This window comes from Plecotus auritus (genome assembly GCF_963455305.1).
Source record: "Plecotus auritus genome assembly, chromosome: 9".
NCBI classification, from domain to species: domain Eukaryota; kingdom Metazoa; phylum Chordata; class Mammalia; order Chiroptera; family Vespertilionidae; genus Plecotus; species Plecotus auritus.
This window is the reverse complement of record NC_137783.1, coordinates 146,761,054-146,779,350: the sequence shown is the minus strand read 5'-3', so window position 1 is coordinate 146,779,350 and position 18,297 is coordinate 146,761,054. Positions and strand designations below refer to the sequence as shown.

The 18,297-nt window shown below is 38.2% G+C and overlaps 1 protein-coding gene across 2 annotated transcripts in view; it reads left to right on the top strand.

Moving 5' to 3' along the window:
- Positions 1-18,297, top strand: part of CAPRIN1 (cell cycle associated protein 1) — a 41,211-nt gene that overhangs the window by 8,741 nt on the left and 14,173 nt on the right. For both annotated transcript variants that reach the window (XM_080688021.1, XM_080688022.1), the window contains exons 3-11: positions 7,791-7,853; positions 7,964-8,050; positions 11,937-12,175; positions 12,261-12,343; positions 15,282-15,419; positions 15,771-15,823; positions 15,901-15,987; positions 17,400-17,555; positions 17,640-17,748. In XM_080688021.1, the coding sequence (XP_080544147.1) occupies positions 7,791-7,853; positions 7,964-8,050; positions 11,937-12,175; positions 12,261-12,343; positions 15,282-15,419; positions 15,771-15,823; positions 15,901-15,987; positions 17,400-17,555; positions 17,640-17,748 (1,015 nt within the window). The remainder of the gene's footprint in view (positions 1-7,790; positions 7,854-7,963; positions 8,051-11,936; positions 12,176-12,260; positions 12,344-15,281; positions 15,420-15,770; positions 15,824-15,900; positions 15,988-17,399; positions 17,556-17,639; positions 17,749-18,297) is intronic.

Below are 18,297 nucleotides of genomic sequence, written 5' to 3'. Positions count from 1 at the left end.
AGCTCTCGCCACCGCTGCTCTGCTCCCAGCTGTGAGCCTGGCTTCTGGCTGAGCGACGCTCCCCCTGTGGGAGCACACTGACCACCAGGGGGCAGCTCCTGCATTGAGCGTCTGCTCCTGGTGATCAGTGCGCGTCATAGCGACCAGTCTTTCTGCTGTTCGGTTGATTTGCATATTAGCCTTTATTATATAGGATAGGTATTCTCACCTGAGGATATTTTTCCCATTGATTTTTTTTTCTTTTTTAAGAGAGAGTGGAGGGGAAGTGGGGAGAGAGCAGTGTGAGAGAGACATAGTGACCCTTTTAGTCTATGGCCCCGATGCTCTAAACTACTGAGCCAAACCAGCCAGGGTATGCTTTAGACTTTTTAAATATAATTCAGAGTAGATGATGCTGAGACTCTTTAACATTGTTTTTCTGCTAGGGTCAGCTGCTTCCATTCATTCACACTTAACTGCATAATTACAGCCATGGACAAGGAATAAGGGTTTTTACAGGATTATTTTATATCATTTTTTCCTTTTTAGTAGGGCAAAAAAGTCTTGTCAGATTAAACTCCTTGTTACTTACCAGCTTGAAAAATTACCTTACTGTTGGACCTTAGGTAGCTTCTAACTTAGCATCCTTTTACTCTTTTTAGTGTTCAGAAATCCTGCTGTCTGGATTCAGCTTCTGCATTTTATCAGTTTTCTAGGGCCTGTGGAATGCTCATTTCTCAATGAAAGTCTTTCAGTTTTGGACACATTCTTTTTTTTTTTTTTAAGTTCAAAGAGAGGAAGGGAGAGGGCGGGGGAGAGAGAAAGAGAGAGAGAGAGAGAGAGAGAGAAAGAAAGAAAGAAAGGGAAACATTAATGATGAGAATCATCCATTGGCTGCCTCCTGCACAACCCCTGATGAGGTTAGAGCCCGAAACCCAGGCATTTGCCTTGCCCGGGAATCCAACCATGACCTTCTGGTTCATGGGTTGACCTGCTGAGCTGTACAAGTTCTTAATGTTTGAGGTACACCACCACTGTTTAATATATATACTTTGTTTGCTGGAACAACTTAGAATTCTGCTACATGATAAGACTTCAGCATTTAAAGATAGCTGGTATGGATCTCCTACGGATTGTATTATATGCTCTCTCTATGGTTCTTTTAAAAATTGAGGAAACATTTGTTTCCTGACTTCTAATGAATTTTACTAGCAACTAATTTAAAAATATATTTTATTGATTTTTTTAGACAGGAAGGGAGAGGAGAGGGACAGGGATAGAGAGTTAAAAACATTGATGAGAGAGAAATATTGATTCAGCTGCCTCCTGCACACTCCCTGCTGGGGATGTGCCCGCAACCAAGGTACATGCCCTTGTCTGGAATCAAACCTGGGGCCCTTCAGTCAACAGGCCGACGCTCTATCCACTGAGCCAAACCAGTTAGGGCAGCAACTAATTTTTAAGTGAATTGGTGGAGAGTGGACAGGAGGCAGAGCCAGCTGCCTACCAATATGTGGACAAAGTAAAAACTAATGTTTCTAAGTGAAGAACAGGGAGTATAAGAAGTGGGGACTTGAAACAGTCTGCAGAAAGGCCATTGAATGTTACAGAAAGTTGAAAGGAAAAGAAATATTTATCTTTTGTGTTTGTATTTCTTCCTACAGGTTCTTTCAGTACTGTAGAAGTGATTTATTTGACTGAAGACAAAATTTAAAGTGTAGCTAGGTGCACCTGCTACTTTTGTTATTTTAGACTTCATTTTTAAGTATCTTTTGTATCCCAATTTGGAGATTTTCTCCTTAATTGAGAATAGGATTTACATATTTTCATGGATAGCCAAATTTTCAGAGTTGTCTCTTCCTAATCTTTCTTATTATGATGATTTACAGTTGTCTAGTTGAGTTTTTTTTTGGTCTCTCATCTCTGCTATTTCTTTTTATTTGTCAACTATTAAAAGTAATGAAGAAATGATAGATTGGGTCTGGGCATCACTTGTTGGGGTAATTATTTCTTAGTACCACATGATTAGATAGTGTTTTGACGTTTACCGGGTATAGTCACATCTCTATCAGATGGTTCCCTGCTTCACAGTCTCTGGGTAATCTGGGAAATGACCTGATCTTTGTCTTGCTCACATGTGATGGTATAAATGAATTTTTAATACACTCTGGATACTCAGTAGTTGAAAAAGGAACCCTAAGTTGAATTTTAAGATAGACTCTAAGAGGGCAGGTTTTGCTTATCAGTATTATGGTAGGCTTTCTGATGAAGTTATCTTTTTATGCTAGGAAAACAGCCCTTCTCCAGAAAAACATACTTAATATATATTTTATGTGGATGTTATGAGTAGTTAACCAATTGGTCTAACGCCAACTACTGGGATTCGAGTCCACAACCCAGGCATGTGCCCCAACTGGGAATTGAACTGTGACTTCCTGGTTCATGGGTTGACACTCAACCACAGAGCCACACCGGGTTTTAAATTATGCAATGCCCTGGCCGATTTGACTCGGTGTTTAGAGCATTGGCCCATGCACTGGCTTCATTCCTAGTCAGGGGCACGTACCTGGGTTGCAGTTTCGATCCCGGGCCCCAGTCGGGGTGCATGTGGGAGGCGACCAATCTCTCACATCATGTATCTCTCTCACATCGATGTTCCTTCCTCCCTCCCTTTCTAAGAAAATCAATGGAAAAAGTATCCTTGGGTGAGGATTGACAAAATAAAATAAATAAAAAAGTAAATTATGAAAAACTAAAAACATGTTACAGTAACATAAAATCACAATAAGTTGATGTATGAGCTTTAATAAAATCATAGATCTTTATTGGCTGCACAGAGGTCTTCTTACATACTTTTCTAACTGATGGTATTCCATGAAGATTTACATCGAACCTTGAGTTTCACATAGTAACTGCTTTTCATTTCCTTTTTAACCTTGTTTCCAGTTACTGCTGTGTGAGAGATTGCTTTAAAACTTATCATTATATCATGCATCTGGATTCTGCCTTTCAGGGATTCAGACACAGTGGGGTTGGTATCTTCTCCATGATGGCTGGGTTCTCAACTGGGTAACTAAGTCTTGTTTACTCACACGTCTGATGCCTGGTCTAGGATGACTCTTAACACTAGCATTGTTGACCAGATTCTTATACAAGACCTCTCTTCACTTGGCTTCTTCATAGCATGGCAACCTCAGGGTTATTGAACTTAAATAATGGCTTGGGCTCCAAACATGAGTGTTTTAGTGACCAGCAAAGAGACACTGCTTTTATGACTCAGTCTTGGAAGTCATACGGGATCACTTTTATTGTACTGTGTTGTTTGAAGCCCACTCAATACAATGGCAGGAGAATTGGACTAGTTCTTAATGGGGAGGTGACAAAGTCACATTGTAGAAAAGTACAGACAGTCCTCGTGGTTACGTCGCCATCTCCCATTCATTTATATAAAAAAAAAAAGTTCTGTCATTTCGACATGTACATATGTGCTTTATGTTTTTTATTCTTTATTTACCATAAGTAAAGGTCAGGAATTGTTATCTTTCTTTTAAATTTTTTTTTACTGTTTCACTTCATTACTGCTGTGTATATGCTCCATGTGAGTGACTTAGGTGCCTATGTTAGGTGGGTTCCGACTTACGGCGAAAATCGCATTACGTCGCGCCGTAGGAACCTATCTCAGACGTAACCCGAGGACCTACTGTATGTGGGGCTGCAGACATGGTAGCCATCTTTGGAAAATGTAATCTGCCATAGACTTCTGGTTTCGATGAATATTAATGTTATTGTGTAGAAAATTGGAGCTTTTCTATCACAGGTTAGCCCAGGGGTGGGCAAACTTTTTGACTCGAGGGCCACAATGGGTTCTTAAACTGGACCGGAGGGCCGGAACAAAAGCATGGATGGAGTGTTTGTGTGAACTAATATAAATTCAAAGTAAAGGAGCGGAGGGGAGAGCAAGAGAACCCTCCGCTCTTTCGGCTCCGCGGGCCGGATAGAACAGCCGAACGGGCTGGATTCCGCCCGCGGGCTGTAGTTTGCCCACGGCTGGGTTAGCCTGTCCTACTATAGGTTAGTATAGATTCATATTTAAGGATTTTTATAGGTGAAAGTCCTCACACTATCCTGAAATGTATCAACCTTAACATATTTTATGTAGCATGAAATTAAACTTTTATAATACAAATTATATTCATTGCAGAATATCTTAAGTGTACAAAACAAAGGAAAAGGAAAGTAGTTCTACTTAAAATTCTATCATTCAGGTATCATTCTTAACATTTAAAGAAACTTCATATTTGTTTTTATATGTATACTAGAGGCCCGGTGCACAAATTCATGCATGGGTGGGGTCCCTTAGGGTGGCCCCAGCTTGTGCCCCCAGCCTTGCAGCCCCACAGCCCTGCCTGGCACCCCGCCTTAGCCTGGCATCGCTCCCTCACCTGCTCCACCATTCCGCCTGTGGGGCGATTGATCGGGGCCGGGTCCCCTGCCCAGCTTCCTCAGAGCTTGGGCACCGGGTGGCAACCCTGCCTCCTCCTGCTGCCACTGGTTGCTGTCTGTGGGGCGATTGGTGGGGTGATTGGGCCCCCGCTTGCACCTGCCTTGGCCTGGCGCCGCCTGCTCACTTGCTCCACCATCCCGCCGCAGTCCTCAGGGCCGGCAGTGCCTCCACTGCCTCCTCCTGCCAGCGCTGCATCGCCGATGCCTGCCATGTTCCGTGCCGCCCCCTGGTGGTCAGTGCACGTCATAGCAAGCGGTCGAACTCCCGGTTGTACAATTTGCATATTAGGCTTTTATTATATAGGATAAGTATTTTTTTTTTTTAGGAGTTTGATTTGACATCTATTTTGATTGGCATGTATGTTTTAAGTTCTTAAGACATCTGTATATATACTACAGGCCTGATGCACGAAATTCGTGCAAGGGGCATGGCCCTCGCAGTCTCGGCTTTGTCTGGAAGGTTGTCTGTAAGGTCGTTTGGCCGTCCAGTCTAATTAGCATATTACACTTTTATCATTATAGAAAAGGCTAAGTGATTGACCGACCCACCCACCTACCGACCAGCTGGTACATATGAGGTGCCCTGGCAATTTAAACATTGACTTGTGCCCTGACCAGTTTGGCTCAGTGGATAGAGCGTCGGCCTGTGGACTCAAGGGTCCCGGGTTCGATTCCGGTCAAGGGCATGTACCTTGGTTGCGGGCACATACCTGGTGGGGAGTGTGCAGGAGGCAGCTGATTGATGTTTCTCTCTCATCCATGTTTCTAACTCTCTATCCCTCTCCCCTCCTCTCTGTAAAATATCAATAAAATATATTAAAAAAGAGGCAGCCAATCAATGATTCTCATCATTACTGTTTCTATCTCTCTCTTCCTCTCTGAATTCAATAAAAAAAAATATATAATTAAAAATATTGACTTGCACATTCATGATGCATATAAAGCTCTTGCTGGCACCAATGACACACGTGTGTTTTTGATCTGTCAATCTGTCATTGTCGTTTCTGAATTTGGTTGTTTTTGTTGACATTCAACTTGAACCACATCGCAATTTATTCATTGACCCACTGCCCGACCAGCCAACCGGTACATATGATGTGCACTGGCAATTTAAAAATAAATGTTGGCCGAAACCGGTTTGGCTCAGTGGATAGAGCGTCGGCCTGCGGAATGAGAGGTCCCGGGTTCGATTCCGGTCAAGGGCATGTACCTTGGTTGCGGGCACATCCTCAGTGGGAGGTGTGCAGGAGGCAGCTGATCGATGTTTCTCTCACATCGATGTTTCTAGCTCTCTATCCCTCTCCCTTCCTCTCTGTGAAATATCAATAAAATATATATAAAAAAAAAATAAAAATAAATGTTGACTTGCGCATGCGCAATACATAGAAAACTCTTGCTGGTACTAATCGCACGTGTGTTTTAATTTTATAATACTATATTATATATACTATTTTGACATGTAATTTTTTGCAGTAACGTAATTACCACATGAATCTTCTAATTAATTTTTTAAAATGTGCAAGAATCTGTGCACTGGGCCACGAGTTCATGATAAAGTTAAACTTAGGTATATAAAACTCTACTTTATGAGGGATATGGAGTACACTCAGTGTGTATTCTAGATTCAGCAACCATTTCCATGAAAAATGCATAATACCATAAAAAGGGAAGATAATAAATGCCAGGTAACAGTAGTTTTCCTTTTCCCTAGTATTTTAGCTGTGTACTTATACTAAATTTCAGGGACTCGTCTGTGGGCATAGCTTATATTATCCATATACTTTTAAATAGAAGAATTCTGATTATAATACTGTTACATCATAAGTTGAAATTAAAAGCAAATCTTAACTCGTTTAGTTTTTTATTTCTGTAGACTACCCTTTTAAAAAAGAAAAAATATGATTCAGGGTCAGAGGAGAGGGAATAAGTAGAAATCTAGATGAAGGGGGAGAACTTTAAAAATGTTATTTAAATTATTTTGAATTGTTTTTAAAGTATTTTGAGGAAGCTGAGCATATATCTTTTGCACCTGGGGTTAGGCCTGTCAGATCAGTGTAAAAAAACTTGATTTTTCACCTAATAAACTTGATATTATACCTGTTTATCTGGAGGCTTATCGATTACGTGAAATAAAATAGTTCACAAAAGAATAAAATTGGAGACTTTCATCATCCTTTAATGTTTTGATGATCATCTTGGTTTTATTTACCTCCAGTAAAACTAACAAATTGTGGTAGGCTTTTTAATTTGGGGTAGAATGGTTATAGAAGTTGATTAATGTTTCTGGTACAAAGAAAATGGATCATTAGACATAAAACCCCATATTAGCATTGTTTTTAAACTTGTTTCTGTGCCTCTAAATGCATTTTATCAGAACCTTTCTTTGTATTTTGTTTCTTGGTTAATTTTATTATTGCTAAGAGTAAGAAACTACATGTTCATCATTTATTGTGATTATTTAAAAATTTAGATTTTTAAATAATCACAATAATTTAGATTTAATTATTAATTTAGATTTCTTATTTTCTCTTTTCACCAATAAAACAATAACTGAATTCTTGACTAGGCTGCATTACTTGAATATCTTTCCCTTGGGATTTTTTTCTAATGGTAGTAGCCTGGGAAACCTCCAGAGTTTTCATCTTAGCAAAAAAAAAAAAAAAAAAAAATATGACCAGAGGTTAATTTTCTGCTCCCACTCTCGCACATTTAATTCCATTTTTTTGAGAAAATGACTAAGGAAAGCTGCTAACTAGTGTACTGCCCACAGATGATATAACTTGAAGTATCTCATGTTTTCAAGGAAAATGGATGAGGCACATCAACAATAATATGTACATGGGTTTATTCAGGAAAACACCACTTTTATATTACTCATGTGAATTTTTTTATATCACTTATGTAAATTCTTTGGCAGGGGACGGAGGGACAAAAATTTTTAGCACTTTATAAAATATCTGATAGGCTCACTTGGGTATAAGTGGATCCTAACTGAATTGTGGCCCTCACCCATGTGGGTTGGAGGAACCGTGTGCCTGGGTCGTCTGATCTATATTTCTTTTTTTAGAAACCTAAAGAATAAACAATGTTGTATCATTGCCTTATGGTATAATATTTGATATCATTTAGCAGTGGCTGGAGTATTTCTATTCATTTTTAACTCACTAACTTATTTTATGTACTAATTCAAATGAATACATCAATAAAGTATATTTAGGGCAAGATTGGAAACAGGATTGTGTGGGTTTTGTTATTTTAAGCTAGTATATACTTCCAATATGGAATATAATTTTTTTTTTTAAATATAGGGCAAGCTTGATGATTACCAGGAGCGAATGAACAAAGGGGAACGGCTTAATCAAGATCAGCTGGTAAAAGATGCTACATTTTATTTAAGATTATAAGTCCAATATTTTTAACAAGAAAATTAATTTTGTGTTTGTGTTTCCATTAAAGTTGTGCTTTGTCTTTGTTATTTTAGGATGCCGTATCTAAGTACCAGGAAGTCACAAATAACTTGGAGTTTGCAAAAGAATTACAGAGGAGTTTCATGGCATTAAGTCAAGATGTAAGTAAAAGGTGGTATATGTGTATGAAATACTGAAAATATGGAAGGCAGAAAATTTTGTTGTTCTCTGTTTTTAGTCCTTGTCATTACCATTGATAAGCTCTGCAAGGTGCAAAGATTGGATCCAATTATATCTAAGATGCTTTCCAGTTCTGTAAAGTTAAACAGTGAAAGGTAGATGCCTTTTAAAAGGACTGACTTTCAGATATGACGAACGTGTAATAGTTACCCTAAGGTTTTCATTGGTTTAAAAAATATATAAGCATGGTAGGCATTTATTTTATGTATTCATTAATGTTTAATGACCATCTTACAAGTCCATTAAGTATCAGAAAATGAGCTTGTTTATATAGTTGGTAACTATTCTTCCCATTAAGGATCTTAAGGAATGTGGCAGACTGATATATTGCTCTTGATCCAACAAAATGGAGTGTTTCCCCCAAACATCTTTTGATATGATAAAAGCCTTTAGGAACAGGACAAAAATGAAATACAAAGTCAAATAATGTGTACAGAGTTGAGTCCAGAAAATTAATATCTTTCTGAGTTAGTGTTTACTTATTTGGACAAAGGCTAACAGTGTTAAAATATAAAGTCCTGAATTTGATGAAATGAATAAACAATTTATTATGTGACTAGAGGCCCAGTGCATGAAATTTGGGCACTTGGGTGGGGCTGGGGGGGTGTCCCTCAGCCCTCAGCCCGCCTGCACCCTCTCACAGTCCGGGAGCCCTCAGGAGAGGTCCAACTGCCGTCGCTGTGCTGTGAGCCTGGCTTCTGGCTGAGCGGTGCTCCCCCTGTGGGATCACACTGATGGCTAGGGGGCAGCTCCTGTGTTAAGCGTCTGCCCCAGTGGTCAGTGTGTGTCATAGCGACCGGTTGTTTTGCCGTTCAGTCGATTTGCATATTACCCTTTTATTATATAGGATAGGATGAGAGGCAGTTCGGTACAAAGATTATAAGTTCTGATTCTGGAACCAGACTGTCTGGTTTGAATACTGATCCTTCCATTTTTATTTAACAACTAGTAGCCTGGTACACGAAATTAGTGCACATTAAAAGGGGATTAATTAGAGGACATATTTTAATATTGCTATCTGTCCTTTATAATAGAAGTGTTAGAGATGAAAGAAAATAAGTAAAATGTATATGAAAATCTTCCTCCTGTCAGAGTCTGGGGCACACCACGGGACCCAGAGTCAAGTCCCTGCCCACTCACGTGTGCCTCAAAATTGTGTGAGACCCAGACCCAGCTGCGCGGCACCCCCCCCCCCCCCCTCCGCAATTGGGCTAGATCCAGACCTGGCTGGTCCCACCCTTGTCAAGCCCCACCGGGCGGGGGGCGCGGCCTGAGGTCCCCCAGCCTGGAGCCAGGGCAGGGGGCATGGCCTGAGGTCCCCCGTCAAGCCCTGCCGGGTGGGGGGCGCAGCCTGAGGTCCCCCGTCAAGCCCCAAGGGGGTGGGGGCGGCCACAGCCTCAGATTCCTGCTTATTGCTTGTTAAGGCTCGTTATGGGAACTCAGCCTCTGCTGTGGGTGCAGCCATCTTGTGTTACGGAAACCCCTCTTCCGCTGTGGGTGCCACCATCTTTGTGGCGGAGTAATGGCCAATTTGCATATTCCCGCTTTATTTTATAGGATAGGATTATTATATAGGATTGTATGACTTGGAATAGGTTACTTAATTTCTCTAATTCCTTGATTAGTCTGGATTTTTTAGAGAAACAGAACCAGTAGGATAAAGAGAGAAGGATGAGACAAGGGGGAGGAGAGGGGAAAGACTATCACTCTGCTTCTGTTTTCTAATCTATAAAATGGCAATAATAATACTACCTACCTCATCAGAAGGTTGTGTTTAGAATAGTATTTGACGCATAACTAATAAATTTCTTGCAAAACTAATATATTTCATGTACTTAATGTTACTTATTAAATTTGATTAAAGTTTGATGATAACTTTCAGAACTAAAGGAAATTTAATTTACATTCAAGTAGGGGTTTGTTCCCCTTAGCTGAGGTCAGAGCCTCAATCTTGACGAACCATGAACCCTGCCCAATTTCTTTTTCTGATATTATACAATTTAATAAATCTATTTCTGAAGCTACTATCACTGTGTAAATGAAAATACTTGTGTCTTCCTTTGCTTTTAATACTGGTGTTTTTAGCAACTTTTCACTAGGCCTTTAACTTTACTGGCCATCTTTAGGTTGTATTTGCCACAATTATTGAACACTTTTCTTGTTTGGCATTCAAGAGCTTTTTTAAACCTAGTCTAGCCTACTTGTTCTAATTTTCATATTCTTCCCTACTTGAACTTCTCATTTCATCTAATGTAACTTTCTTATGTTATTTATTTTTTTTGCTTCTTTGACTTCATTTCGTATTCCTCCCTGTCTTCCTATAATGTTTCCTGCCTCTGACTAGCTATAAAAACCTCTTTACCATAAAATACTCCCCAATACGATTGAAAGCTCATCCATCTTCAGAGTAGATACTTTTTCTCCTTGAAAGCTATCTTGTTCACCCTAGCTTAAGAGATCTCATTTTACCGTTCATATGTACTATTTTTCACCAATATTGCTAAGATACCATTTAATCTACTATCCTCTCTGCTGCCATTATAAATTTGACTTATTGCAACCTTCATTATTCCTTCCAGGTCTCCCCTATTTCTCCCTTTATTATATGTTTTCTATGTCCTTATTTTGGTTTTCTCTGTTTCAAGTTATCCAAGTGAGTCTCAAGAAAGGGGAGAGTGTGGGAAGGAAAACAATGTTGTGGCTCTTGGAAAGACGATTTTTCTTTGATCCCACACTGATGCTATACATGAGAAAAGAGAAATACTAGTATTTGAGTTTGATTGATGCTCTCCCTTCATCCTCGCCAGGAAAGAAAAAGAGTGTAGTGGAGAGAAAACAGTGGAAAAAAATACATATTTAGCTTTTATCGGTCTTTTTCTGCCATTTTCTTTCTCTCTGCTAGTATCTGATTACTCATAAAAACAAGTCAGTTTTAGTTACTATTTTCAAGTGTTGGAATGCCTTTACTAGCAGGGGATTGTTTGGGCTGAGGTAACAGTGGTGACTTTTTTTTTTTTTTTTTTTTTTTTTTTTTAAATATATTTTATTGATATTTTACAGAGAGGAAGGAAGAGGGATAGATAGTCAGAAACATCGATGAGAGAAACATCGATCAGCTGCCTCCTGCACACCTCCCACTGGGGATGTGCCCGCAACCAAGTTACATGCCCTTGACCGGAATCGAACCCGGGACCCTTCAGTCCGCAGGCTGACGCTCTATCCACTGAGCCAAACCGGTTTTGGCAACAGTGGTGACTTTTGACGTTTGTTTACGAATCAGTAATAGGTGCTTAGAACTTTGTTCATTTTTCCATAGAGAAGATATATATAGTTCAGATGTTTTAATGTGGTGGTTAGGGTTCTCTTTTAATTGGACTCAGGGCCTTAATTAAAAACTTTAATAATTCCTTTTGTTATGGGAAATTTCAAAACTAAAGAATATAATGAAACCCCATGTACCCATATCTATCTTATACACTTACCATTTCATGGGCAATCGTATTTGATAAAGTATACGCACACCTACTTCCCTACTCCCTGTTTGCTGGATTATTATGAAGCAAATTCCAAATATATAATTTTATTGGTAACATTTCAGTAGTGTAATACTTTTAGTAATATAAAAGATGTATTTTGAATTTCTAACAACTTCTTAAAGTAGATCATGTGTTAAACTCTCTTTGTAAGACGGGGTTACATTTAACTCGTTGACTGAAATATGTCTTATTTACATTGGACCTGAAATTGATTGAACTAAAAGGGTCTTTAAAACTTATTTTGATGTCATCTGTTTATATTCCTATGCAGATTCAGAAAACAATAAAGAAAACAGCACGACGGGAGCAGCTTATGAGAGAAGAAGCTGAACAAAAACGTTTAAAAACTGTACTTGAGCTGCAGTATGTTTTGGACAAATTGGGAGATGAAGAAGTGAGAACTGACCTGAAACAGGGTTTGAATGGCGTGCCAATACTGTCTGAAGAGGAATTGTCATTGTTGGATGAATTCTACAAGTTAGCAGACCCTGAACGGGACATGAGCTTGAGGTATAGCGGTATTTGATAAAAGCTTCTAAATGTTACTTTAAATTGACAATTGAAAGGTAATTAATTAGCTATTTATTATTATAAGGTTGAATGAGCAGTATGAACATGCCTCCATTCACCTGTGGGACTTGCTGGAAGGCAAAGAAAAATCTGTGTGTGGAACAACCTGTGAGTATCGCTGACACTTTATCTTCTATAATAATAAAAGTGTAATATGCTAATTAGACTGGACAGCCGAAGACCTTCCGGACGAGGCCAGGGCTGTGAGGGTCGAGCCCCTTGCACGAATTTCGTGCATCGGGCCTCTAGGGATTTTATAACCAAGAATCCTTTAAAATTAGTTTCCTACTTAAGAGTAGTGTTAATGTGTTAATTGAAGAAATTTTAGAACTATATAAATATATCCACTGTTTACTTTTTTCATTTTGTGTACTTGTGTGTGTGTGTGCGCGCGCACGCGCCTGTAAGTCAAAACACCAACAACCAACCAAAAATCTATAAAGATGGGAACCCTAACTTAACAAGGTTTTGTTTATAACTTACTCTGCTTGAGGTGGACAGATGAACACCAAATTGACTTTCCAGTTTTTGGTTATTAGTTGGGGACTGGTTTTTCCTTGTAGCTGAAATTTTGTGAAAAACATTTACTGCACCTCAGATGGTCATTGTCTTAGTCTGTCTTTAATTTTTCTTAGACTTTTGCTTATTTGGGGACATTCATTTTTTTTGTTTGTTTTAAAGAAGGTATTGATATCTAGTCCAGTTTTCTATATGTGAGCTCCTTAACTTGAAATATGCAATTATATTTTGATTTTTTTTTAAAGGACATTTAAGTTTCACTAAGCCAATTAGGAATTTTAGGTTTTTAACTACTTAGTAAATCAGGGTATAGCTCCTTATGTTGACTGTTTATGAAGTTGTTTAGCCATATAGATATTTGAACATATCAAGGTAAAACTATCCGTGTTTATACCTTGTTTTTAGCTATTGGATTGAAAAAAAATTAAATTGGATTGTAAGTTTTAATTGGCAAAACAGTATGATACAATTTGATGTGTATAGGAAATGTGTAAAATCATATATGAGGAGTCAAGGATTCTTTTATATCTTTTCATGTAAGAAAAAATGTTTTGGTTTGTTAACTTGTGTTATCTGTATTTCTTTGTAAAACATATTCTTGGCTTTTTTTTATTTCTGCTATAAGTATGTACTGAATTTACCACTTGAAGTTTGGAAACTGATGATATGTGCATAAGCTTGTTAGCTTAAAGTAGTTTTAGGTAAAGGTTGATCAAATTTTCATGAACATTATTGAGGAATGAAAAGGGTTAAGCACCTAACCTTGTAGATAGTTTTGGTGTTATTTTCTGCCCAGTCATGCTCCTGCATCTTAAGAATGTCACATCTTTATAGCTGAAAGAAAGCTACTAATGTATTCAATATTAGGGTGTTTTTTCTTTGTTTTATTTATTTTTTTGGTTAATCCTCACCCGAGGATATTTTTCCCTTGATTATTTTATTTTATTTTTTTCCATTGATTCTTTTAGAGAGAGTGGAAAAGGTGGGGGAGAGACAGAGAGAGAAACATTGAGTTGAAAGAGACACAACGTTTGCCTCCCGAACTTGCCCTGACCATGACTGGGGATTAAGCCTGCAACTGAAGTATATGCCCTTGACTGGAATCGAACCCAGGACTCTTCAGTCAGTGGGTTGATGCTCTATCCACTGAGCCAAACCAGCTAGGGCTGTTTTTTTGAGGAAATGCTTTTTTATTGAATTTCTTTTTTCTTTCTTTTTTTTTAAGAGAGAGTAAGGGAGAGAGGGGAAAAAAAAAATCAATGTAAGCCAGGGTTGAACCTGCAGCCTAGGTATGTGCCCTGACCAGGAATCAAACCTACAACCTTTGGTGTACAGGATGACACTCCAACCAACCGAATTGTCCAGTCAGGGCATTAGTGTTTTTATAAGCATTCAGTTTTCATGCATTTTTTTTTTTTTTAATAAATAGTTCTGAGTCATGAATCTTTGAAATGTAGAGAACGGAAAACATGAAGTGTTCATGTTGTTAATAATTTAATTGTTAATAGGATTAATTTTATTATAAAATTTGAGATAATATGGTCCCTGAAGCTTTATTTCTGTAGAGTGTGACCTATGAAGGAATAGCCTTACTCTACATTTGCTTTATAAGGCCAGGAAATTGAGATTTTAATTCTTGACACATACCTATGCCTGCTGTCCTGTCCTCCTTATATCCTAGTGTACCAAATTCTGACAATTTAGCCTTTTAAATATCTTGACTCTTCCTTCTTTCTCTTCTACTTTTCTGCCTCTTACCTAATGCAGTGTTCTAACTGAATCCACTCCTTATCCCTCATTAAAATCTTTTACTGGCTTTATTTTAATTCCATTTTATATACATCTATTTCAAGACCTTGCATCATAGGGCCCTTACCAGTCTCTCTAGACTCAAATTTTCTTATGCTTTTTCTTACTCCCTGTGCTTCAGCCACAGTGCATACTTGCTTTTTTTTTTTGTATTTGGCACGCTTCTTCTTTGTGTAGGGCTTTGTAAATGCTGTTGCTTCTGCCTTGAAACACTTCGCTACTACTCATCTTCCAGATCTCAGCTCTTGCAGCATCTATACCAGCAAAGCCTCTCGTGGTCTCTCTGAGTAGGTCCAGTCCATTCGACTTCTGTGTAGTACTTTTCACAGATGTAATTTGACTGTTTTTGTGAGTATTTGATAACTCCTCTCTATTGGACTGTAAAATTAGGGAGGGCAGATACGGCATCTTTTACATATCTTTTTCTAGCCCCAGTGCCTAGCATGTTGACTAAAATTAATTAGATGCTATATTTAATGAATAAATGACAATTATCAGCTCTTTAAAAAACTAACACATAAAATCCACGAAGTTTAATGCAAATAGGAGCTTTTGTTCCCTATCCTATAATAAATTTCTGTTCTTGATGGAATTTAATGTTTTTATATGTTTTAATAACAGTTGATGAGGTTTTTTTTTCTTACAATATTTTGTAGGATGTTGAATCTTCAAGTCAGGCAACCTCAAATAGTCTAACATTATAATATTCTAATTTTAGATAAAGCTCTAAAGGAAATTGTTGAGCGTGTTTTCCAGTCAAACTACTTTGATAGCACCCACAACCACCAGAACGGGCTATGTGAGGAAGAAGAGGCAGCCTCAGCACCCGCTGTTGAAGACCAGGTAGCTGAAGCTGGTGAGTACTGAGGTGGAATGAGATTTAGTTTACAGTCCTGGTTTTACTTTCCTTTGCCACCACCATAATCTGTATGCTGCTTTATAACATGAATTTTAAGAATAAAGGGAAGTTTTAACATAGTATCTCTTAGTTGGCATTATATCTGACCCAAAATTGAAACTGAGACTGAAGTAATTTAGAGACTGCAATAATTTATTCTGGAATAAATAGTAAAGAAAATTCTTTCTAAATATATTATTGTAAGAATGATAAAGTATAGAAACTTATTGTTAACTATAAGTTTATAAATAAATTTGGATTATGTGATGGTAAACTGTTAAAGATTCCTTATACTCTTTTGTATCTTAGAACCTGAGCCAGCCGAGGAATACACTGAGCCAAGTGAAGTTGAATCCACAGAGGTATGATTGTTATTTAATGCTGGTTTTCCCTTTCTGCCTTTCAAACAGAGGTCTCAAACATTTACTTTGCTTTGCAGTATGTAAATAGACAATTTATGGCCGAAACACAGTTCAGCAGTGGTGAAAAGGAGCAGGTAGATGATTGGGCAGTTGAAACAGTCGAGGTAAGAATTCTGTTACAAGATTGATTTTTTTTGTCTTTAATTAGTAATTTTTATGTCTCCTAAGAGCAAATTAAGATTGTTAGTCTTAGTACATTTATTGTAATAAACTCTTTACACACGACTGTTCAGTTTAACAGGTGATTTGTTTATCCCTGTGGAAGTTTAATAGAATCACTGATGCTATCCAGTTGCAAAAAATTATAACCATGTATAAGTTAAGGTTAATGTATTAAAGTATAGGATTTGTTATTAGGCTGCTCTATAAAAACCTGGGTTCCCACAGTGTTAACCTTTAGAAAAATCCTCCTCACAGGGGCTGTATTGGAATGTCATCTTAGACTCCTCCTCTCCTTCACCTTAAGACTGTTTGGTTACCAGGCTCTATGACCTCAATATTCCTTATAAAGGAAGGTTATGACTTGCCCAGGCTTAAAAAGTCAAACAGAAGAATATAAAAACATTTGTAATCCTCACCTGAGGATACGTTAATTGATTTTGTTTTTTAAGAGAGGGAGAGAGAGAAAGAAAAAGATAAAGACGTGAGAGAGAAATGTTAATCAGTTGCTTCTCATAAGTTCCCTGACGGGGAATCAAACCTGCAACCCTTTGGTACCCAAGCCACCTGGCCAGGGCAGAAAATACATTTGATGTAATAAAGTTTAGTGATTTTTCCCAGCAGAGCAGGGAATTATTAAAAATGATAGCCAGGAGAAATTATTAGAACTAGGAAAAGGACACAGAGGGAGAGTGAGCTTTGGCTTTTGTAGCAGTTTAAATGAAGTGATGGACCTTGACCTATAGTATTGGTTGAGAGGATGGAACGGTGGGAACTCAAAGCTTGATGATAATAATAGCTAACATTTCTTGAGTGCGGATTACACATTGAATACTGTGATAGGTATCTATGATAATAAAAGCGTAATATGCTAATTAGACCGGCTGTCATTCCGGAGGAAGCCCGGGCCAGAGAGAAGCCCGGGTCCCGGCTGCCAGAGGGAAGCTGGTGCCAGCAGCCAGGGGAAGGAAGGCCTCCTCTTTCCCGAATTTCGTGCACTGAGCCTCTAGTGTATTTAATATAGATACATAGATTTAGTTAATAGAGAAGGTTTAGCAGTTTAAGCAAAATACATTCTTATGGGAAATAAATAACTGGTAGTCTTTCTTTGAAAGCCATCTGTAAAGTAATTGTGAAATGCTACATGGTAATCCTGTGGAATGACAGCACTTTAGAATTCTAACATTGATCAGAATGTTAAATTTGACATAAATTGTGATCAGTTTGAATAACTACATTTAAAATCTATTCTGTTTACAGTATAGATAGCATATGTAGTTTGGGGATCTGCCATGATGGTAATGAATGGAGCGCTTTCATTCTACCAATCCACTCCTCTCCCCTTCTCCCACTTTAGGTGGTAAATTCACTCCAGCAGCAACCTCAGGCTGCGTCTCCTTCAGTACCAGAGCCCCACTCTTTGACACCCGTGGCTCAGGCAGATCCCCTTGTGAGAAGACAGCGAGTACAGGACCTTATGGCACAAATGCAGGGGCCTTATAATTTCATACAGGTATGTGCAATTTAATGAAACACTTAACAGAATGTCTAAGTGCTTACATTATTTGATTGACTTCCATTGTATTCTACCTTGTAGGATTCAATGCTGGATTTTGAAAATCAGACACTTGATCCTGCCATTGTATCTGCACAGCCTATGAATCCAACACAAAATATGGACATGCCCCAGCTGGTTTGTCCTCCAGGTTAGTAATGATATATTTTTATGTGAGAAATAAATATAGGGCCAATGCTTTCAGGTTTTGTAAAGTTAGTAAAATTATTTTTTTCCTTTTAATGCTTGCTTAACTTTTAGAACTACCTTTTAATTTGATAAGAAACATTTTTTCCTATAATGCAATGATAACTGTAGTTCTATAATTTTTATATTTTTAAAATCTATATATATATATATTATTGATTTCAGAGATGTAGGGGATGTGGGGGGGGTGAGAAAGAGAGAAACATCAATGATGAGAATCACTGATCAGCTGCCTCCTGCACATCCCCTACTGGGGATCAAGTGTACAACTCTGGCATGTGCCCTGACCAGGAATAGAATGGTGACCTGGTTCATAGGTTGATGCTCAACCACTGAGCCATGCGGGCTGGGTTTTTTTTTTAATTACATTTTATTGGTATATAAAAAGAGAAAAGCACATGCAAATGTACATTTTGACGAGTTTTCACCAACTGAACACACCAGCACTCAAAAATGGAACATTATCAGTACCCAGAAGCCTATTTTTGTCACC